Source organism: Rhamphochromis longiceps, linkage group LG7 (genome assembly GCF_057381845.1).
Source record: "Rhamphochromis longiceps isolate RC_006_pf linkage group LG7, R_longiceps_female_GT1.1, whole genome shotgun sequence".
NCBI classification, from domain to species: domain Eukaryota; kingdom Metazoa; phylum Chordata; class Actinopteri; order Cichliformes; family Cichlidae; genus Rhamphochromis; species Rhamphochromis longiceps.
In genome coordinates, this window is record NC_140563.1 from 38,391,551 (window position 1) to 38,415,102 (window position 23,552).

Here is a 23,552-nt window from a genome sequence, read left to right on the forward strand (position 1 = left end):
TACACAAATAGTGCAAAACTTAAGAAGTGCTTTTCAATAATGTAACTGAAAATGAGTTGTCTATTCATTATGACCTCAAAAATAACCAGAGTTAAATCAACATCAATGAAATTATAAAGGTAAATCATGCAAATGTAATTGGTATCATAATGACATTACTTGTGCCTCCGTTAATTAGGGTTTAAAACCTAGTCAGAAGTGTTTACTTTAGATAAGATTGTTTCACAGAGAATTGGTAATTACCTCTTAATTAATTTTGTCATGAATAGTTTACCTGATCAAAAGCCCATGTTTTTGTCTTCCGTACATCAGGAAGAATATCAGGATTATTTGTTTACTGTTGGCCAAATGGCCAAAATAAAGTGTTTATATGATGATTGTTACTAACATACAAAAATAATATATTCTTTTTTGTTGTTATTATGGTCACTACAACGCCAGTAAAATGCTGTCAGGAAGTATTTGGTCCAGAAAACAAATATTCTTGGTTCATGGACTTTAATCTTGTGTGCTTGCCGTAGCATGCATGCGCACCAGTGAGACTGCTACAAATCTGCCTGTGTTGACTGATAGGGAGTTGATCCGGATAATTCTACATCAGAAAAAAAATGTGATTACAGTCCCAGAAAAAAAAAAAACCTTCATTGTTCATGTTTCTTTTTGTCTTGAGGGTGTGTTGGGTTGTTTAAAGTTTCTGTTAGTTTGACATGCTCTGGGTATATCACAAAGAGGAAATCCCTCTTTCACACCTCTGGAGGAAATAGGTCAGTGACAGACACATGCCTTTCAGTTGTAACATAAAAACCTCTACCATGAATGCCATATGGTGGTGATTTTGCGGACATTTCCTGTTAAGACTTTTACAGACAGACTGTGGAAGTGCTGATAAGCGTGTTTGTTGCAGTGGGGATTTACAACAATCTAAATTCAGTGAGGCACGTGCAAACATGGAGCTATATGCACACAATCTCACACTTGCAAACAAAGAGTTTTATTACCCCTGTCAAATTTATGAAATGTGTAACATGTTATGTTCTAGTCTTTTGGTATGCCTTCTGGGCAGTTTAGTTAAGATCATCAAAAACTGCAAAAAATGTTTATTAAAGAATGCAATGTTACATATTGCTTACCATATATATTATAGATCAGGTCATCATTACAAAAAGATTTATTTAGATTTGTTTCTGTCATAATTTACTGTGTGGCTTAACTTGCGTTTCTGTTTGCATTTTTTCTTTTTGTATGCCTCTTTTCCATCCCTTTATCCATTCCCACACCCTCATTAAATTAATTTTTTTACATAAAAAAAAAAAAAAGAAGCTCTTTAAACCAGAAAGGAAGAGTCAGAATTATACCTGTAGATTCTGGCATGGGGGTTGAAGATTGGGAAAACAAATACAAGGGGCAAAGCAAGCCACAGCTAAGTGACTTTATAGATGATGAAGACAGCGTTATCTTTCGCATGGGAAGACCCTACTCCGAGCTATCACGTTCACCTATCCATCAGAATACAAAGCATAGTGGTGGTCTGCCTGCCACCTATCCTGAGGGTTATGATACTATTGATCGTCGGCGAAAGAAAAAGATTACAGACCCAGGAGGGTTTCTCAGTCCAGAAGCAGACAAAATGAGAAAAGAGACCTTTCCCGCTGACCTTGCACTCCTCCGTGAGAAAAGAGGGGAGCTTTTCATGCGACAGGTAGCAGAGATGCAGGAAGAGGAGGAGCGTATGACATCAGATCTAAGACCATATCAGAATGGGCTTCTCTACAAAACAAGGATGTGGGCTAAAAATGAGCTGGACAGCACTTTGGAGAATTATGTGGCATACAAAAAAGGGCAAGATGCTAGAAGGAAGGCACAGTTTGATTTTGAAATGGAGAGCCCTCTGCACCACCCTATAGGAGCAGAGGACAGTGTTAATGACATTGCCTTTATGGCTGATGAGTGTCGCTCAGAGAACAAAAGACATTATAAAGATAGGCATTCTTTCTCCTATGAGGACCACATAGAACATTCACAGAGCCTTTGGGAGAAGTATGGGAAACCTAAATCAGGAGGATGGGTTTCAGAGGCAATGCTCTCTCCTGTAGAAGAGCCAAGTGATGAATATGTTGATCCTATGGATGAGCTTCAATGTCTTGTTGAAACAGTGTCTGAATACCTGGCTGAAAAAGAAGAGGAAATTAGCAAATATGGATCCCTGCCTAAATCAAGCAAGTCTAGGCTGTCCTCCTATGGTAGCAATAGAACTGATTCATTTGGGGAGGAGCAAAGTAATTCAAAGGATTTAAGAGAAGAATCCCAATCACATGCTGCTTCTGATCAGGGCATTTCAGGAGTAAAAAATGCCATGAGCTCATTGTTTACTTCTCTCACTGACAAAGTTGGTGGAGGCCCTAAACAGCCTGCCCTATCTCCACAAGTATCATCTGCACAATCCTCACAATCTGGACTAACAAAATTGTTGTCCTTCATTCCTAAGTCAAATAACACAGCTCCCGTAGCTATTGTCTCTCCAGTAGAAAGTTCTCCTGAAAAGTCATTCAATTCTTTGCCTTCTCACCCACCACATGATGCCAAAATACACAGTCATCATCAAGAAACACAAACTCCCAGCAGGTGTCAGACTCAAACAAGTGCAAAAGACCATGTACCCAAGCTTGTAACCAAACCTCAAAGTGCTCCAGAAAACTCAGTCTTGGGTAGATTAAATCCTTTGAAGCTTTTTTCAGCTGATAATGTGAATTTGGCTGAATGCAAACAGGCGTTGGAATCCACATGTTCTCAGAGTCATACACAATTGGAAGAGAGATGGCTTGATAACAGAGGTAGTGAATCAGAAAAATTAAGAAGACTTTCACATGAAAAATATTCAGGACAAAATTATGATAGAAACTTATATGAGACACAAATTCAGTCAATTTTGAATAAAGGGAGTATTCCTGTTCCAGAGCCAGAAAGGTCAACTGGGCCAACACATTCTGTAAACACCAGTTTCTTTAGCCCTTTTAAGAAGTCATTAAGTTCACTGATCACACCTGCTGCCCCTGTTCCCCCCCACGGAGCTCCACCTGTGGCAGTTTATCCAGTGTTTAGAACCACAGAGAGCCCCCAACTAGAGGAACCAGTTGAAGACCCAGCATTGACTAGTAAGCCTAAAGTACCTTTCTCTTCATCTGAAAACGTTTCCACTCAGCCATGTCCCAAAGCAGAAGGTGGTGTGCTTTCTGGTTTTTTAAAGTTTGCATCCAGTGAAGACATCAGTGCCTCCATAAAAACACAGAATCCTCAGCATGATCTGACTTCAACAACTTCGACCACCTTGACCAAGAATCCTCCTGTGCACCAGGAAAATAGTGAGAAAGGGTGGTTTTCCAGCATATTCAACCCTACCCCAGCACCCTCTGGTCTAGACCAGAATGTAATCTGTAATCAGCAACCTCAGAACAGTAAACTGTCATCTGTCTCACAAGCCCAACATACATCAAATCAGAAATCTGGAATGCAGCAGCAGACTGTCAATCAACCAAAACAAGGTGGACTGCTATCTGGAATTCTTACATTTGGCTCTAGTAGTGACTTATCTGGCCATTTATCACAGCATGCTAACAATCAGCCATTCAACAGAAATAATCCCACACAATTTTCCCAACACACGGCCCCAGAACAAACCTCTTCAACTCCACAGATGGGGGGCCTTCTCTCAGGTTTATTGAACATTTCATCTACCAAAAACCTGCAACAAAAGGGACAATCTCGTGATAGTGAAGCACAAAGGAACATTCCCGGCAATTACTTTGGTCAGCAGCAGACTTCACACAGAACTCAGCAAACACACACTGCAGAAAAGGGACTGCTATCTGGCTTGCTCAAATTTGAATCCTCTGAGAATATTTCAAGGAGTCAAACAGTTCACCACCAAAGCAGTCAACAAGGTCCAAGCCAACTGAGTACTCAAGGTCCAAGCCAAGGTCATCCTATTAAAAACATTCCTCAGAATCACCAAGGTGTCCGATACGAGACAAATAAACCAGGATTTGCTCGACAGCAGACTGTTCCACTTCAGCAAGCACCATCCCAACAAGGTGGTTTTCTATCTGGACTTTTCAAATTTGCTTCAGCAGACAACATAAACACACAAAGTCAACCATCAGCTCATCAGCATGGAATGACACTAAGCAAATCCAATAATGAGCCAATAAAGACAACGAATATCCAAGTTTCTAGTCAAGATCAGCCAAAAAATAGCACAACGCAAAAAACAACACATGCAAGTAGTCTGTTTTCTGGACTTTTTAAATCCCCTTCAGAAAACACAGCTCAACAGTTGCAGCCCAAAAACACCTATGAAACACAACAGCAAAACAAAATACCACATAACCAGACTGATCCAACACAGATAGAGACAGCGGGTCAATCGGGAGTGCTCTCAGGGTTTTTAAACAAGTTTACAAAATCAAATGAAAGTATTCACACAACCTGTCAAACATCAACAGAACAACCACCTCAAGAAAGGGCCAATAATTATACAGTTACAATGAAAAGCCCACTGCAAAAACAGCCACACAATAATATGACACAACAACAATCAAAAGAAAAGGCAGAAAAAGAGAAAAGAACAAGTCAGATAAGTGGACAACAGACTACTTCAGCCAAGTTCATAGAGTCTTATTCTGACATATTAACAAATGCTAACGTAAACCTTGGAAGGGATGGTTTACAAAAAGACAATCCAGATTCTCTCAATCCAGGAAAGAGTAGACATGCTTTAATCAGTGCACCTGTGTCAGTCGATACTGAGAGTTTGGATTTGCGTACATCAGCTACTTTTGCAAGATCTCTTCAGAGCTGCACGACATACTCCTCAGTGAGCACTGGTAATTTGCCTCAGTTATATAATTCTGGTTCATTTAGGTCAACTAACCCAATGGCCTATAGTGCAGGAAATATCCATTCCCTTTTACAAAGTCGTGCAACTTCACCAGTCATGACCATGCATCCATATATTGGTGGAAGCTCTCCATCTTTATACAGTGCTACAAGTCAAAACCTTTATCAGTTATCTGCATATGCAGTAAGTCCCTCTTATGATGAAAACCAGTGGATCCGTGAAAGTGCTCTGTGGCAGCAGTTTCAGGATGAGTCACTAGGTTATCATTTCCCAGTAGAGAATCAAGGATATAGGCTGAGTTCTGAAAGTACACCATTACCAGTACCTGAGAATCAGAACACTGTGCAATGGCAAGGTGTTGTTTATCACCAAGAAAAATATAAACCACATCAGTGTGAAGGATATAGAAATGATGATCTATATCCAAAGAGAAAATTATGGAATAGTTATGAAGACTTGGGAAATATAGAACATTTACCCAATGAGGAAGGTGTGTTGAACTTAACTACTAAACAGAGTAATGCCAAGTTTGGGAAATGGCATTCATTTAATGATGGTAGCACTTATAGCTTGAATGGTGTTTCATATCATGAAGGGTATTATGAAGAAACTGCTCCAAGCTTATCTTATTCAGCTAACTGGCAATATGGAATGGATAATCCAGACTCACAGCATGTTCACACCAATGGCATGATCCATCACAGTCAGCTTAATTTGAATAGACCAGTAGATCCTCCAAGTGCAAATATAGACCTCGAAGACTCCCTGTACCTTGAAGACACTGAATGGTATCAACAGTGGCTGGCACTTTTGGAGCAAGGAATGTGGTGGCCAGCAGAAGACGGTGACTGTGGCTACTTTGTTTACACAGATCATGAGTATATTTATGCTTTACTTACAGATGCAGTGGGAGAATATGTGTATGCATGTGCCCCTGAAGGTGAATCTTGGGGAAATGCACAGCAGTTAGAAAGTTTTCCAAGTGCTTGGCTGAAGAATGAGATGGTTTTAGTCTGTGGCTTTAAAATTCCACTTTACAATGAAGATGAGCTTCTTTGGCTTCCAGGTCAAGATCACAGAGATTCTCAACTTCTAAATGCCCCCCTAGATTTGTCTGCTGCCTACAGAAAAGGAAATGAGATTATGAATTTAAATCTTGAACAATTCTCTCAAATGTTTGAGAATTCATTTCTGTCTCAAGGGCAGCCTGGTGTGGATTTCTCATCCTATACATTAAACAAAGTTAAGATGGATCCAAGACAGCCTAGTTATGTATATCAAGATTATTGTAATGACATCATTGACCTTTCATGTCATAATAGAGATCATATTGGCCCATATTGGAATAACCAGGAAGTAAAGACATTTCTTGCTCAAAAAGTTTCGGTCTCCCTGAATTCTACTCCTACAGCAAATTCTAATCAACACTTACTTTACAACTGTTACCAACCTAGCCAACGGCGGCGTTCATCAACTGCTGTTACAATAAAACATGTGGATGATGTATCAGAGGAAGAATGGAGGAAAAGAGTGTCTCCAGCAGAACAGCAACCTAATCGTCAGGTTAAGAAGATTTCTTCCCTAATAACCTCTTTTGTCAGCAAAACATCACAGGTTGAATTGAACAGTTCTAATAAGTCCACATGTGAGCAAGCCACTGACAAACAATCTAAAAGCATCCTTTCATCAGGATTTCAGAGTCTGAAGTCTAAGATAATCAGAGAAGAATCTACTGCCGTTGTAACTCAGACAGAAAGCTTTAAACAACAAATTGAAACGCCAGTTACCAAACAGGGTAGAATTTTGCCCACAGTACCAACAGCACCTCAAGTGACTCACCCTGCAACACACTCAACAAATTCGCATGCAACTCAGAAACCTAAACTTTCGCGGCAGACTACCATGGTACAACAAGTGACTCCACCAACAAACCTCAATGTGACAGTGCCTTTAGGATCAAAAGAATATCTTAGTAAACCTGCACCAACTGGACAACCTACATCGGATAAACTGATGGACATACCAGTGGGAAAACCATCTGAACAACCACAGGCAGGGTTGATGAACTTCCTAAAATCTGCAGTAGGAATGGAGGAAACCAAACCAGTTCTCAATAAATTTACTGACACATCTCCAAATCAACAGAGCAAAACTGGCAGCACAAGCTCCTTACCAGGAAGTGCCACTACAAATAAAGAGGCTACAGGAGTTTCAAATCTTTTGGGGTCAATCAGTAATCTGTTTAGCACTGAGCCCTCTCAACCACAAAAACAGCAAATCAAACCTAGTGTTACAGAGGATTCACTAACATCAGCATCTCGATCTAAAGGTATTCAGAGACAGCAAACGTTAGACCAAAGTGGCTCATCTAGGCCCATGCAGAGCCTAATCCCAGATAAAAATATATTGGAAATGTCTACTCAGAGTATCCCTACAGGCTCTGCAGCCAGCCACTCACAATCTGTGCCGCCTGTTGCACAAACAACGCAGGAAACTGAAAGTAAACCATCTGGTGTACTGTTTGGATTTTCAGTTGGAGAAATATTTGGGGGATCAGCAGCATCTAACCAGTCTGGTCCTACTGGTCAACAGGAAGAATCACTTGGTAAAACTATATTTTCAATGTTTACAGGGCCAAATACCCAGCAGACTACAGATAAATCTGGGACATTGTCTCAAACACACCCATCAAGCACACCTTCACAGCCTTCTCAACAGGAAACACTTGGTAAAAGTTTATTATCAAAGTTGTCAGCATCAACTCCTCATGCACCTCCTAACGAAACCAGGCCCAACACTGAGGCGCCACAGGGGGGAACTATCCCTCCAAAGGATCCTCCATCTACAGGGTTCCTTTCAATGTTCGGCAGTCACAGCACCCAACAATCTCAAAATCAAACTGGATCTTTTCTAGGGGGAATTCTTCCTGGATCATCAAGTTCAGCTGAAAGCCCAATGAAGGGGCTGTTGTCAATGTTTAGTGATCCCAACCCGCCACAAACACAGTCATCAACAAGACCATTTCAAGAACGAGTAGTCCAGTCACAAACTCAACAACAAGGGGGACCACAGGCACAATCTAAACCACAAGAACAGCCTCTACCACAAGGACAAACAGCTACCTCTGTTCTTGGGGGTATATTCGGTGGATTGTCTGCCTCTACTGAAAATCCAAGAAAAACATTGTTTTCCGTGTTTAGTGGTCCTAGTTCCCCTCAACCACCAAGAACTGGAGGGGATACAAACATGCCCTACACACCAGGGACTGCAGTCCCAAAAGAACCAACCAAGAGTATGTGTTCTGTTTTTAACGATGTTTTGCCAACACCACAACAGACTCGCAGTTCATCTGCTGCCACCTCTGCCAAAGAGTCCCCAGCTATTCATTCACAACAAAGTTCTTCCCAGATGGCATCTATTTCAAGTGACCATGTCCTCAAAGATGCCCCTTCTAGTGAATTCTCAGGGAACAAATCTGATAGTAACTCCTGTCAAGTGCATGCTGTCCCATCTAGTGATATTACAGTAGTTACCACAAATACTTGTGGTGACTCATTTGAAGCCAGTGATGTTATGTCTAAGCACTCAAATTTAGAATGTGGTGTTGTGCATAAGGAAATGAGCACAGAGAGTGCACCCCAGGATCCTTCTTTTTCTAAAGAACCTTCAGCCTCCGTGATTAGTGGATCAGACCCACATCCTCCATCTTCAACTGGATCTATCTCAGATGAGCCAAGAAAAGGTTTTCTTTCTTTATTTTCTACACCCAGCACTGAGCCAAGTTCTACCAAAACAGATCTGTCAACTACAGGATCTACACCTGGATCATCGGGCCTGAAAGACCAATCAGCCAAGGGGTTATTTTCAGTGTTTGCAAGTTCTGCCCCTCAGCCCTCTTCACAGACTGGAAGTTCTCTGTTAGGGGCAATGTTTGGAGGTTCTTCACCTCAAACACCACCATCTCAAGTAGGAGGATCATTGCTAGGTGGGTTATTTGGAGGGTCTGTACCGCAGACTGCTCCACAAGCTAGTCTCAACAAGACTGGTGGTTCTGTTCCCCAAACTACAGGATCACAGCCAGGGTCATCATTACTTGGAGGCTTATTTGGAGGATCTGCTTCCCAGGCTGCTGGATCCCAGTCTGCTGGGTCTATTTTGGGTGGTATATTCGGTGGTTCAACAGTTTCATCTCTTGTGCAAACTAGTGGGTCCACAAGTGGAAGTTTTGGTGGGGCTGATCAGGCTTCCGCAACTCAAAATAAAAACTCTATATTCGGAGGGATTTTGGGCAGTTCACCATCTCCAACAGCTGGTGTACAGACAGGTACATCTCTTCTAGGTAGTATTTTAACTGGCGCTTCTGGTCCAAATGACACAAGTTTGTTTTCAGTGTTTGGAGGATCTACTTCAGATGCAACAACTACTCCAACATCTAATAATGACAAAATATCAACTACCACTCTCAACAGCACTACATCAACTGTAACTGATCAACAAAAAGCCATTGACAGTAAAACTGTTTCAACTGGTGGTGATAAAAGTGAAATTAATACTTTGATCAAAAGCAACGATCAAGTGGAAATCCCAAATACACTTGAGAATAAAGTTCAGCCTCTTGCTGCAAGCTTGTCTAAAGGTGAGGATAGTCTCATAGAAGAAGTAAGTTGCCAAGATACTGATAAGCAAACTGCTTTATCTGAAAAAAATCAGTCTAAAGAGTTTGAAATGTGTGCATCAACAGAACAAATTGTAAATTCAGAGATTGCAAGTAGTAGTCAGTTGAGTCAAGATACAAAAACATCTAATGCAGAAGAGGAAATGCAATTCCCTCAGTCTGTAAGTTCTTTGGCCCAAGAACAGCAGAAACCTCCAGTGCCAGACAAGTCAGATACAGTTACTAGCTTCACGTCCACCCTTTTCAAACCAACACCTACTCCCACTGAAGGTCAGCAACAGCAAAAGCCTTTTGGATTGGGAGGAACAGCACCCCAACCTTCCTCCATTCAGACTGGTGCGTCAATACTAGGGGGTATTTTTGGAGGCCCCAGTGCCCAGGCAGCGTCTCCCCAGACAGGTGGATCATTACTTGGAGGCTTATTTAAAGGGTCCGCTCCTCAGTCTGCTACTCAAGCCACTGCCCCCACCACCGGAGGTTCAATATTAGGTGGGATGTTTGGGGGAGGATCCAGCACCAAATCTGCAGTTCCCCAGAGTGGTGGCTCATTACTGGGTGGAATGTTTGGAGCTTCTGGAGTTACACCTCAGGCTGGTGGTTCTTTGTTTGGAGGAATGTTTGGAGGAGCTACTGGTCAGACTGCAGGATCACAAACTGGAGCATCAACTTTACTTGGTGGCATAGGAGGATCTTTGTTTGGGGCTATGGGACAACCACCTAAGCCATCTGAATCTGTGCCAGCTATACCAAAACCAACAGCCAGTGCAATGGGACAACCACCTAAGCCATCTAAATCTGTGCCAGCGGTACCCAAACCAATCACCAGTGCAAATATAATGATGGGCTCAACATTGCAAGATAAAGATCAAGTGAAGCCTGGCAGCTTAATAAATGACAGTGCTGGGGAAACTGAAACAGCTTGTTTAAAAACTTCTACTGTTTCAAGTGCAGCAAAAGACATTTCTGTCATTCATCAGGTAGTTAACAATGAAAAAGAAAAGCCAGAAGGGGAGGGAGAAGTGATACATGAGAAGCCCATGGTTATTAAAGAGGACCCTGAGAGTAAAGAAAGTGACAAGTCAGTCCCACCTGATGTCACAGAGGCAGATGTTAATGTTACTTCACCTCCTAATCAGTTGCCCAACAATGCAGAGCCTTCTCAAGCTAAGTCTTTGTTTGGGTTTATATCAGCACAGAGCAATGCAGTAAAATCTTTTGGATCCCTGATGTCATCAGCACCATCACTTGCTTCATCATTGTCTCAGACAGAAGGAGGTAGTAGCCTAATTTCAGGGCTGAAAAACCTTTCTGGAGGCGTATTTCAAGAGGAAAAACCTAATACTGAAAAACAAGAGCCATCCACCATTTCATTACTGGGGGAAAATGCAGGTTTTCCTCAGCAGACACAGCCATCCAAATCACAAGCTGTCCCAGTTATAACTTCTCAACTCCAAACTAACAACAGTTCAGCAAGCAATGAGACTGTACAAAAGGTCGAAACAACTGAAGCCGAAAAAACTGTACCGGTAGGTTCCACAGATGATATAGCAACTCCCCAGATTTGCATCTCCACTCCTGATGTAGATCCTTCAGCATCCCTGACCCCAAAAGAGGAGGAAAGGCTTGTAGAAATTCACCCCTCTGCAGGTCCTAACTCTGGAGTGCAGCTGGACAACCAGTCCAATCTTCTGTTGAATACAAAAAGGCTAGTAAAAGTACAATAAATGGCATCCTCCCTCCCTGCCCCCATTTGTGAAGTGGGAATTTTGGGAAAAAAAAGTTTTTCCTATTCAGTTTTGCAGTCAATTTTCACTAATTTAGTTATTTTGTGTCTTTGTCTGTGTTGTTCAGTGTGGCCTTTTTGTGTTTAGTATCTGCTGTATCATTTGTCATTTTAAATCCGAATTCCACAACAATGTTGTATTGAGTTTTAACTTTCTGGCTGAATCTACATTGTACTCAAACATTCTTATTACTATATCATTATATTGTTATTATTGTTATACCGTTCTCTCTCTCTCTCTCTCTCTCTCTCTCTCTCTCTCTCTCTCTCTCTCTCTCTCTCTCTCTCTCTCTCTCTCTCTCTCTCTACATATACACATATATGTGTGTATGTGTTTCAGCAATTGAGTAAAGCATCTTGAGCCGACTGTTGTTGTGAATTGAGCTATATACATTTTATGAATTAAGTTGTTTGCAACATTGTCATGGAATTCTGCTTTAATTTATACACTTTTATTTATTAAATATTTTTTTACGTGTACATCTAGTAATCATCATATTTTACGAATCCATTCAGTCTTTTGTAGTGCAAACTTAAAACTATAAAATATTCAGAAATGATATTTCACCATTCTGAATGTTTTTCTCACTCCTTTCTCACCATTGTAGTCCAGTGGAAAGTAGTCGCTTTGGGTCATCAGGAAATCTTAGCCAGACCAGCTCCCAGCTTAGTGAGACTGGCCACGAGAGCACTGGAGGGTCAGAACTGGAGGAGTCCTTCCACTCCTATCATAGTACTGGTTTTCACCCTTCTACCAATGGGCAGCTACGCACAAATGGCACAAATCTCTCCATCAATGGACACTCTGTGGTCAGTGAGCGGGAGATGGATAGGCTGTCCCCTGACAAAAGACAGGACATAAAAAGTGATACTACAGCAGAGACAGGATCCCCCAAACTCCACAGGTACATTTTTGCTTGTAATTCAAATGTGTTTGATATAATGAAAATGCCTGAGAACTGAGAGATTTCCTCTTTCTCTTCTTTTCATCTAATGCTTCAATCCATGTAACCTAGACCTAGTTTCCATGATGATGATGGACCACCATTACCCTTTTCCCAATCCAGACTTCATTGGATGAAGGCCATCACTAAAGTCAGAGTTCAACTGCGGGAGGTATGCAGTATTTTAACTTCAGTTCCTCCAACAATGTTCAATCTGTTATTAACCCTTAATTCCAACTTTCTTCTTTTCCCAGTCCTTGTACACACAATATTTGCAAGCACGTTCATACATACAATCCTTTGAAACTGGTTGAGTTTAGTCTCTCTGAATGTTCATGCAGATGCACTAAAATGTACTAGAATGATATTACTTCTAGTGAATTGGTGTCCTAATTGCAGGCACACGACTAACAATGTGCTCCTCTGTTAAAACTACCCAGCAAAAGTTTTTATGATCCTCTAATTTTTAAGTAGTCTTCATTTTGTAACTTATATGAGATATCTTTGTCTCCTCTCCATCTTATTAAGTCTTAAATGTGGAATTTACTCTCTTCATGTGGTACTCATAATCAGAAATATAGTGTTGATTTTAGGCAGATTACTCACTGCATGAAAAATCTATATTGCATTAGTAGATGTTTTGCTCACAAAAGTCCTTACTATGTTCTTCTTCCAAGGATATCTGCTATGTTTGACAAATTCAGGGATAAAATCTGAAAATCTCCTGAAAGCGATAACTCAAGAAGGACGTCACCAAAGATTTTCAAATAATTACCAAGTTGCAGCCACTAAAAATCTTTGAACTCAGTGACCTTGAAATCAAGGTCAAGTTCAGATGTCAACTTTTTTGAAAATCAACTAAAATCTTACATTTTTACATCTGTTAGAAGGCTGTGGTGTAGCGGTGGCTACCAGTATTTCTTTTTATGTTGTGTTTCTTTTATGTTTTTTATGTTTGTTTCTTTTACTAAACGGTTGTTGTGTATTTTATCAGAATGTGCGAAAACAGAATATATGCAGTGACACATATCTCCATATACTGTATAGCTTGTAATCAGTATCTTTAGCCCAGTGTTTGTGTTTGTTTGTTTGTTTGTTTTTTACAAATCAAATGACCTTTGTTAAAAAGGCAATTGTGGCATTATGGAATCAACTGTAATGTGACCAAATATAGGTGCAATCTGCATTACCATTTCTGGAGAATTTTAAGTTTAGATGTTAAATTTAATAATTTAAGACCAGTCAGAAAGACTGGACTTTACTGTGTTCATAATGACAATATTGGGATTTGTTAGTCATAACTATAGTTCATCCTCCCTGACTAAAGCTTTAATAGCATGGCAATGAAGGAGCAGGGCATATAGCCCTTGCATGCCTTCATTATAATGATGACTTCCATGAAGTGGTTGAGATGAACATGAACTATAAATGAGTGATTGAAGACATGAGTATAAATCAAGGGTGAAAGCTGTCTAAGTGCTAATCATTAAATGATGCAAGGAAATACTTATCACACAAGGCTGCTGGTAAAGATTATAATTAATTAGAATTGGAAAGTTTTCGCGTGGTGTCACAGTGACTAGCATAATGAAAATGCTAGATTTGATACCCTAAAACATACGTGCTTGTTTATTTTCAAAGAAAGGTTTGGAATGAGATTGTAGTAATTTAATCAAACTTGACGACAGCAAGGAATCATGGGAGGCAAATCCATAACCCATACTTGATGAGAATATGCTTTAAAGTTTATACATATTATCCTTCGACTCCACAAATTCTCATTTAGTCACTCAGGGATAGTAGTATTGCCAATGTGTTTAGCTTGAATGTTTTTGAAGTTTTAAAAACAATACATTTTGACAAATGACTCTTTACAGTGACTGTGATCAGCTAAAAGCTGGTAGTCTTACACCCTCAGATTAGGTTTGCACTGGAATACACTCCCAGAGAACAGTGAGAGAGAGAGAGAGAGAGAGAGAGAGAGAGAGAGAGCTAGTGCAGTGAAAGCATGCAAGAGGGTGGGAGGGATAGCTACTTAACAGAGGGTGAACTGCTGTGTGATCATCTACTTGTGCTGTGCTGGCTATTTCGGTTGTAGAAATCAGGAACTCAGCACTTGTATATTTTTTTTAACTTGAAGGAAGATTTGCTGGTTTGATTGACACTGAACAATGTTCACCAGTACACCTGGGTAAATATTTTTATAAAATACAGGGAATTGCTATTACGAGCTGCTGAGCAACCCTCCATGTGGAATTAATCAATTTTATAAGATGGTATCTACAGGTTGTTCATTCTTTCTGATAAGGTAAGGATTACATTTTATTTAGTATATTTATGTTAAATATATATTTAACATATACTTTGATTAAAAATATAGATTGTACAAGTTACTGTATGGAAGATGTAGTATTGTAGTGCATAGATACGCAACCATGTTTAGCCAATTAAATGTCAAGAAGGCATCTCTTCTTTCAGTATTCTAAAATCTCACTCATTGATGAGAAGCCAGCTAAAAAAGTCAAAAGCAAGATGCCTTTTTTACTTATTCTTTTTCTTTCTATTTAATGAAAGCTGTGGATTATTTAATAAGGAAAGGGGGGAAAAAAGGGAGACCGCTGAAGATTGACTCACTTGGAATATGGCCCGAACCCCTACCTGCCCCTCAGTTATTATGATCAATCAGTCAATCAATCAATTAATTAGTTACACATTGATGCGACTTTGTTTGTTTACACATATTCATCAAGTATGTCTAAAACTAGCATTAGTTGGTATGTTTGTAAATTAAATATGGCTATTAATAATTATTTTATGGAATAAAATAATATTTATAACTGTAATTTTATTGTGAAGCACATCGCTGCCTGTAAATGTAGGATAGGGGGATTCCATTCAGCTGATAAGATCATCAGCTTATTTTCATTCTCAGATTGGTGACTGAAACAGTCAGTTTTGATTGGCTGATTATACATTTCTACCCACTAAACGCTTATCAGGGTAATACACACCTTCTGTGCTAAAGTGCTTATTGGAGACCTCAAGTGCAGGGGTGTGTTAATGTATTTAGCAATTATATTATGCACTCCCTGGATTAGTTTACTTAATAGAATTGGACATTTGCTTTCCTAAAACTTTGCCATGGTATAGTTATGTTATAAAGCAAATTGACTACAAAGGTATTGTAAAATACAGAGAAAGTCCCCAGAAATAAGCTTACTTTAGTCTGAGGCCATCTTAAATGAAAATATTGCAACTCTATAAAATGTTTAATTTTCTTGTAATTTATATTTTAGAAGCTAAGGCCTCCTATGTTTGTTTTTTTTAACCAGATATTTAGTCACAGAGATGGAAGAGATAAGTGTGAATTTTATTACTATTTTATTACTATTTTTAAATATAATATAATTATATTAAAAATATTAATAATATTTTTTTAAAGTAGCATTTACAAATCTCAAAAGAATTATATAGTGCACTATTTGTAGAGCTAAGAAATCCTGCCGTGTCCAATTAAAACTCCTTAATTTGAGTTACAAGCAGTATTAAAGCAGGGATGATGAACAGAACTTGACCTTGAAACTACTGCAACATCTTCTACATTTTTGAGAATTTGGTAATTGTCTCAGTGAAGAAGACAAAATCACAGAGCTATGGTAAATGCCCTCTGTGAATGAAATAATGCCAGAACCAGATTTATGTTACAGTTGGGGTATTCAGTTGTCATTCCAGTGTGTACCAATGGATCAGAGCTATTAAGCCATGCAGCTGGTAAGGGTGTGTAAGAATGGCATGGCCTCAGAGGAGAGAATTGACCTGTCATCTAATTACTGTGCTGTCTTTCCAAAGCATCCTAATTACAGAGATCTAAGCAGCTGCATGGCGTTCATTCTGGAAGTTGACACTCTGACTGACTCTCAGTTAAAACAATGTCTATCCAGCATTTGTATTGTGGAGAGTAGTGTAGTCTCTCATAGAGGTATTCCATGTGTGCTCAAATGCATTCAGCCATCCCATATGGAAAAGATATATATAAATCTTATAAAGTTTGTATCTGTCTTGCGTGAAACTTGTATGAAAAGCATACAAGAGTGAAAACACATATAAGATCCCTTGAAAAATTATATAAATGAAAACTTGTATGTTTTGGATACTTACTTACTAAAACAGTATATGAAAGTATTGAGAAAGTGGTCACTTTCATAAGTAAATCATATAAGTTTTTACTATTTCTTTTCCATATGGGATGTCTTTAATCCAGAAGGCAAATGAACTTTCTGCCCAGTGTTTAAGATATTGTGCATAGTCAGAATTAGAACTCCACTGTGGTCTGAGCTAGTGGTCATAAAACAGTAAAGTTTTATGTGTCTGTGTTTTTCACTTGATGGGTTTAATAAAAATGGGAAAGATAAATTACTTTCTCATTAAGGGAATTATAAAAAAAGAGTTTACATTTAAAATCACTACTTTTAAAATGCATACATTTGCATACTTTATCATTACCTTTCCTGTACTAGTTTTATTTATGTACCTGTGTTTTAGGTAATTGCTGGTAGTAGGGCAAGTTGACAGTTCCAAAGTTCATGTGGTGGTTTTATCATATTTAGCTGCCATCTGATAACAGAGAGCTGGTAGGCATAATAATCACATGGTTTTTTAAAGCTTTTTCAACAAAATAACTTACTTGCAGATACTTACTCATATGCAGGTTAAGATGCTGGCTTATACTTGACCCATCTTAAGGAGGAGTCACAGAGGCAGTGATATCTCCATGTGTAGGAACAGTTGATCACAAGTGCCAATTCTCAGGGATGTTTCCCAGAGGACACGTCAGTGGAGAGGATGAACCCAATGAACTGGAGCCAGTTCCACTCTCACCCAAGAAGAGTGAGCTGCAGAAGAAAAAAACACAGCTCCCCAATGTAGGGCAAAGTCTCTGTAAAAAACTACAGAAGTGTCTACAGGCACCAGAAGATAATTCATTTCATGACCAGATATCAGTCAGCAAAACAATAACCAAAGCTAACCCCACCATATCTGAGAAAGACAGAAATTCTGATTGCCAAGATGGCAGTGAAGTTGTGGAGGCTTCTATCCCCAAGATTCTTGAAAGAATCACAAATGAGGAATGGAGGCAGAAGATGGAGGATGAGGAAGCAGACCATAGTAACGTAGTGGAGCATATCCTGAAGGAGCTGAAAGGAATCAATAAGATCCAAGAGGAAATTTCTGACCTGAGGCAGTATCTAACGTCTGTGCGAGGCTCAGTGGATGAAGTATCTTGTTGTGTCGATGCAGTGCTCAGTGAAATAGGTGAGCTATATTCCGGGGCTTCAGCTGTAACGCATCCTAGCCCTGTTTCTCAAACACGTCACACCAGGCATGGAAGTCTGGATAGGCAGAATGCAATCTCTTCTCCTCACACAGGTGATCCCAATCCTTTGCTGGACTGCAATGATTATGGAAGAGATTCAGGATATGTATCATCACATAGATCCCCCAAACAATGGCATGATCAAGCCACTTGCAGAACAGTCCATCAAAAAGATCAAGAGTACCTGGAGCAGAGTTCAGACATGCGCTTGTCTGATGTCTGTTACCTGGAGCTTCACTGTGACCAAAACTACCAAAGTACTAGCTCATTGTCATCATGTCAGAGCTCCAATTGTCCAGAGGCAGCCTTTCTTCCTGGTGACACGGAGTATAGCAGATGGCCAACTGCTGATATTCAGCACAGTATTAGTAGAGAAGGTGGTTGGAGTGAGGAGGATGTTTCCTCTTGTGCAAACAGTGGAGAAGAGCTTGAGAGCTTTCTAGGAGTTTGGAACAGACGTGCAACAGAGGACACACAAAGCAGCACACCAGGTCATTCTTCTCACAACAGTTCAGAGCACCTTTCATTGTTGTTTGGAACCCATTATAATTCACCTTCAAGTTCTTCCAGTCAGGTGGACTGGAGGCCTCTGAGACAGGAAGCTGAGGGAGAAAACTTGGAGTGCGACTGTGCTGCAAACTGTCCATTTTCACGTAGTTCTGGATACCACACCACAGATGCCTGTGCGAATGAACTTGAGAGTGGGCCCTCTTGGAGCTTGAGCTGTTCCACTGTGTTGTGGACAGACTGTGATGATGGTTATTTAGAGCCACATTCACCATGTGATTATTGCCCGTCATCTGGGGACACTCTCGATCTCGGTTCTGCTGAGAGTTTGGACAGAGAGTGGACAGATCACAGCATTTCCAGGGAGGATGTAGGAGAAACATTGTCACCAGAGTCACCTGAAATAGATCCTGAAAGCACACCCAGGACTGCTGACGTAGGTTTTGATGCAACAAGTTTTAGCAAGGCTGTACTCACGGTCAGGTCAGCTTTAAAAGGGGCTTTCAAAAAGTTGGAAGGTTTGAATACCGAAGATGAAAAAGATGATAGTGGTACAGAGCCACCGCCATCCTTGGGTAAACAAATTTCTGAACCTGAGGATGAGCATATCACTGTAGATTATACAGAGGGAGAGATTAGCCTTACAGAGAATTATCCTCACTTTGCCACCTCAAAGGAGGACAGTGATCCTTCAGTCTACATGGATTGTCTTGAGATGCACGAGAATCTATCATGCTCCCTTCAAGCATCTCCACATAAAGCAAGCCCCTCTCCTGGAACTCCAACAGAATATCACTCTGTAGAGATTTCACAAGGAAAAGGAGACTATTCAACAGATGAAGAACTGTCCAAGTTTGATATAACGCCTGACCACCAGTATGCAACAAGGCAGGATGAAAGTCCACTGGGTCCAGTTCGTAACCAAGATGAGGTGCGCTTAAGTCCCATAAGGGAAAACCATGTTCTTCATGAAGAAAATCAAGAAAGGCTGACTGATGAAAAGCAAGGCAGGCTAACTGATGCCAGTCACAGAGCACGTATAGAGAATTTCCAACGTATTCTAAGAGAAAAGAGGCAAACTCGTCATAGACTGTCCAAATCTGCACAGGGATCCCATGGTTCTCAAGGCTCCCAAGGGTCCCAAGGATCTCAGTCTCAAGACGAGTTTGTATCAGGTATTTTATTTATTCATTTATTTTTTGCATATATACCACTTGCAAGCCTGGTAATAACAGCAAAAATCAAATCTTTATTTTTGTAGTGAACTAAATGCATTTCCTTTAGTTACAAAATTGTTTGACTTTGCTCATGTACAGCTACTCAACTTGATTTATAATGCTACTTGTATTTTGTTTTGTTTTTGCAGACTGTTGGAGAGAAGATAATCAGGTTACTTGAAATATATTAGCTCCATGTTCAAGCTACATTATTTTGTTTTTGTTCGGTTTGTTTATTTATTAATTTGTGTGCATCCCCCCCACACAGTACTGTTCTTACTTTTCTTATCAACATAAATACTTGTTGTTTCCAAAGCATAATGCTCTAAATACACATTACATATGGTATTGACTGCATAGATGTGTAATTTTTAGTCTGAACGTATTATTGACATTCTAGATGAGACATTTGCCTGATAACTTTAGTTAATCTGTTACAGAATAATTTACCAGGAGCTTGCTGTAACTTTACAATGTTTGTGGTGTTATTTCTTGTGTTATGTTCTGTTTTCGCCTTCATAATATTTTCAAACACTATCAAAATCTATTAGAAAGAACCCCAGAGGAAACTCCACTGTCAACTAAATAAATGAAAAAGGAAAAAGTTATACTTGTAGGAAGAAATAAAAAAAGACCTTCTATGCATGTTTAATCACCCGGACAAAAATTTTGTGGTCGTGCTTTTGTCCTATTTGGAAATAAAATGTATTCTTTAGTTTTGCATCTACATACTGTGATCGTGGTCCACACTTTAATTTCACTTAACCTAATTAAAGAGTTCAGCAGCATTCATTTTAGTCCCATCTTTTAATAAATTTTTTTTTTATTGTTTGTTTGTTTTTTAATTTGCATGTTCTGTGACATCAGAGAGGTCAAACTCAACCAAGCCTGGTTCCACAAACACCACTCCTCTCATAACATAGTTCTTTATGTCTTTGTAAGCCACTAGCCTAAATTCTCACATTTAAAATACTTACAGGTCAGAGATGTTGAACCCAGTACTCGACAGGCATGGGTCAAAACAGGGTAAGTTATACATAGTGTTGTATTGGTGAAGTTTGGTTAGATTAAATAAATTTGTATTTTAAACCTAAATAAAAACTGTTTTGCTTGTTCCGTAGTGGAGGCTCTGGTCTGTATGGAATTGACAGTATGCCGGACCTACGTAAAAAGAAGCCTATCCCATTGGTCAGCGATGTGGTCAGTACTCACCTATTGTTTATTTTCCTATAAATACACCGTATTTTGTATCTCATTCAGTTTGTTTTGTTCTTTACTGTGAGTGTTTCTGTAAATGAGACCAGTACAACAATAGTTTTTGTTTGTTTGTTAGTTTTTCTTTTACACTGAATTTGGGATGGAGTTGTTTCAAAGAATGGAGACAAATATGAAATCAGCCTGCTAATGTCTCTCTCCCTCCTCTCTTAAACCCAAAATTATTCCCCACAACTCTCTTGAATGCATTCACTCTCCTTGGTCAGGCTATGGTAAGTTATAGAACCTAGTTGACACTCCCTTTTCTACTGAAGTACAAAATAAACTAGGACAGTTAACAGTAGTCACCAGGCATAGTATGTTGATCTCTGCCATACTTCCTGTTTATTACAATTGAAGACATTTGCATGTGTCCTTTTGGTCCTGGGTTACTTTTCTTTCTATTCAACATTCCCATCAAAATACATTGCCAACAGGTCATTCCCTCACCTTTTGGTTAACGTTGTTTTTCTTCTTTTTGATCAAATTGACTGGATAGAATAAACTACTAACAAAGGCCTGTCTATGTTTTATAATGTTGACTTTGGGCTAACTTGCTTGGTACTAATAATACTCACATGGGTTCTCACCATATGGTAAGTGTTCATCAAGTTCATAGAATAAAGATAATAACAATTCTATTAACCACCTTTATAACTAACCCCTCAAACCTTTTAACTATATTGACTTTTATTGTTGCAGAACTGTTTTTCAGTGTGCTTGGTTGTGGGTTGTTTTGACTTTGTACACAAACTTTGCTGATTTTTTTTTTCTTTGTATTTGTCATGTTGTTCAGTCCCTTGTCCAAGCCAGGAAGGCAGGAATCACATCTGCAATGGCTGCTCGATCATCAATTAAGGATGAGGAGCTGGTGAGTATGCGGGGGAAAAAAACTTCTGCTTTGCATCTTGGAGATTGTCGGTTTCAAAAACTTCCCAGTGACACAGTTTTCATGGTTGTGACTCCATCGGCCTTTCAGCATAAGCACGTCCTTATAACTGATAAGGGTTTTGTTTTTGTTTTTGTTTCCCTGGATTAGGACTTTTAAAAATAGATCTTCTTCCTTCTGTAGAAAAATCATGTCTACAAGAAGACCCTGCAGGCTCTTATCTACCCCATATCTTGCACCACACCACATAACTTCGAGGTGTGGACAGCGACTACACCTACATACTGCTATGAGTGTGAGGGGCTCCTGTGGGGAATCGCACGGCAAGGCATGCGTTGTTCTGAGTGTGGTGTCAAGTGCCATGAAAAGTGCCAAGAATTACTGAATGCTGACTGTCTGCAGCGTGAGTACTAAGGAAATGTTTCACAGAAGTTTCCATCAGGGATCTGAAACTACATTTTTACGTTATCGGGAAGCTGTTTCATTACAATTTTGTCTCAAATGTTTAAGAATATTTTCCCCACATTAAAAATCATTTTTATTTAACTTGTAACCACTGAAGTGGCATATGTATATTTTTTAGTTTCAAGCCTTTTCGGTCTGTTTTTTCTTTTTTTTTAAAAATAAATATTTAGGTGCGGCAGAGAAGAGCTCTAAGCATGGAGCTGAAGACCGCACTCAAAATATCATCATGGCCATGAAGGACAGGATGAAGATCAGGGAAAGGAACAAACCAGAAATCTTTGAGCTGATCAGGGAAGTGTTTGTCATCAGCAAAGCCATCCATGCACAGCAGATGAAAACCATCAAACAAAGCGTATTGGATGGGACGTCAAAGTGGTCAGCCAAGATCACAATCACAGGTATTTTGCCATCACAGCTCAACGACAACTTTGGAGCTATGTTACATGTGCTCTCTGTAATTTTTTTATTGTTTCTTATGTCTTGGTTAGTTGTTTGTGCACAAGGACTTCAGGCAAAAGACAAGACAGGATCCAGTGATCCGTATGTCACTGTTCAGGTGGGCAAGACCAAGAAGAGAACAAAGACCATCTATGGAAACCTCAATCCAGTCTGGGAGGAAAAGTTCCATTTGTGAGTCGTTTCTTGGTTATGAAATCAAAAAAGTTGTTTGGGGGGGGGGGTTGTTGTGTTTTGGTTTTTTTTTTTGTTCCTTGAGTGCTTGTTATCAGTAGTGCTATAAGTGCTCACCTTAATTACTCCCTTGTAGTATCTATCATCTTGTAACTTAATATTATTCAGTTTATGTTTCTTTTTTGCTCCTTTTTTTGTTTTGTTTTGTTTTGTTTTGTTAGTGAGTGCCACAATTCCTCAGACCGAATCAAAGTGCGAGTGTGGGATGAAGATGATGACATCAAGTCCAGAGTGAAGCAGCGTCTGAAGAGGGAATCTGACGATTTCCTGGGACAGAGCATCATTGAAGTCCGAACGCTGAGCGGAGAAATGGATGTCTGGTATAACCTGGGTCAGTTGGCTTTCTTGTCTTTTTTTAATAGACATCATGAAGAAAACTGTATAGCATATGCGGAGGGGAGGCAGCGTCACAGAACGCACAGTGTAAGTGGTCATAATGGGTCCTCGACAGCGCAATCTGAGAGGTAGTGTGAATATGACTTTCAAGTAAAGCTCAGCTAAATTTATTTATGTATTTATCTTTTTTGTTAAATGCATCAATACCTACTAAAACTCCCAATATCTACTCCCAATCTTTTGGTCACACCTTGTATCATGTTACCATGCCTGTTTATAACCTGGATCTCATCTGCTTGTTACATCAATTTCACATCTGTATGTTTTTGTTTGGCGCTAAAAGCCTTGCTTTCAGCAAGTCCAGTCTGTTGTTTGTACCTCATTAGTCACATCTCCTTTCCCTGCAGCAAACATATTTATACCCAGGCATGTTGCTTCCCTAAGGCCTGTGTTGGTCTGCATGAAAATACTAGCTTATTTGATTACATTTTAAATGAGTTTCTCCCTGCTAGCAAGAAGTTGTG

General features: G+C 39.6%; 2 protein-coding genes across 3 annotated transcripts in view; both read left to right on the forward strand.

Annotated features, from left to right (window-relative positions):
- unc13bb (unc-13 homolog Bb (C. elegans)) overlaps positions 1-23,552 on the forward strand; it is a 66,406-nt gene that overhangs the window by 26,125 nt on the left and 16,729 nt on the right. The window contains exons 10-20 of one of the 2 annotated variants that reach the window (XM_085413575.1): positions 1,318-11,274; positions 11,961-12,257; positions 12,369-12,468; positions 20,374-20,420; positions 20,516-20,594; positions 20,876-20,881; positions 21,445-21,519; positions 21,721-21,940; positions 22,173-22,400; positions 22,491-22,632; positions 22,854-23,023. In XM_085413575.1, coding sequence (XP_085269701.1) covers positions 1,318-11,274; positions 11,961-12,257; positions 12,369-12,468; positions 20,374-20,420; positions 20,516-20,594; positions 20,876-20,881; positions 21,445-21,519; positions 21,721-21,940; positions 22,173-22,400; positions 22,491-22,632; positions 22,854-23,023 — 11,321 coding nt within the window. The remainder of the gene's footprint in view (positions 1-1,317; positions 11,275-11,960; positions 12,258-12,368; positions 12,469-20,373; positions 20,421-20,515; positions 20,595-20,875; positions 20,882-21,444; positions 21,520-21,720; positions 21,941-22,172; positions 22,401-22,490; positions 22,633-22,853; positions 23,024-23,552) is intronic. The other variant, XM_085413576.1, reaches the window with a different exon arrangement.
- LOC146665812 (uncharacterized) lies at positions 17,108-19,575 on the forward strand. Its single transcript, XM_085413577.1, has 2 exons — positions 17,108-19,352; positions 19,544-19,575. Exons 1-2 carry the CDS (start codon positions 17,108-17,110, stop codon positions 19,573-19,575), a joined length of 2,277 nt encoding a protein of 758 aa, XP_085269703.1.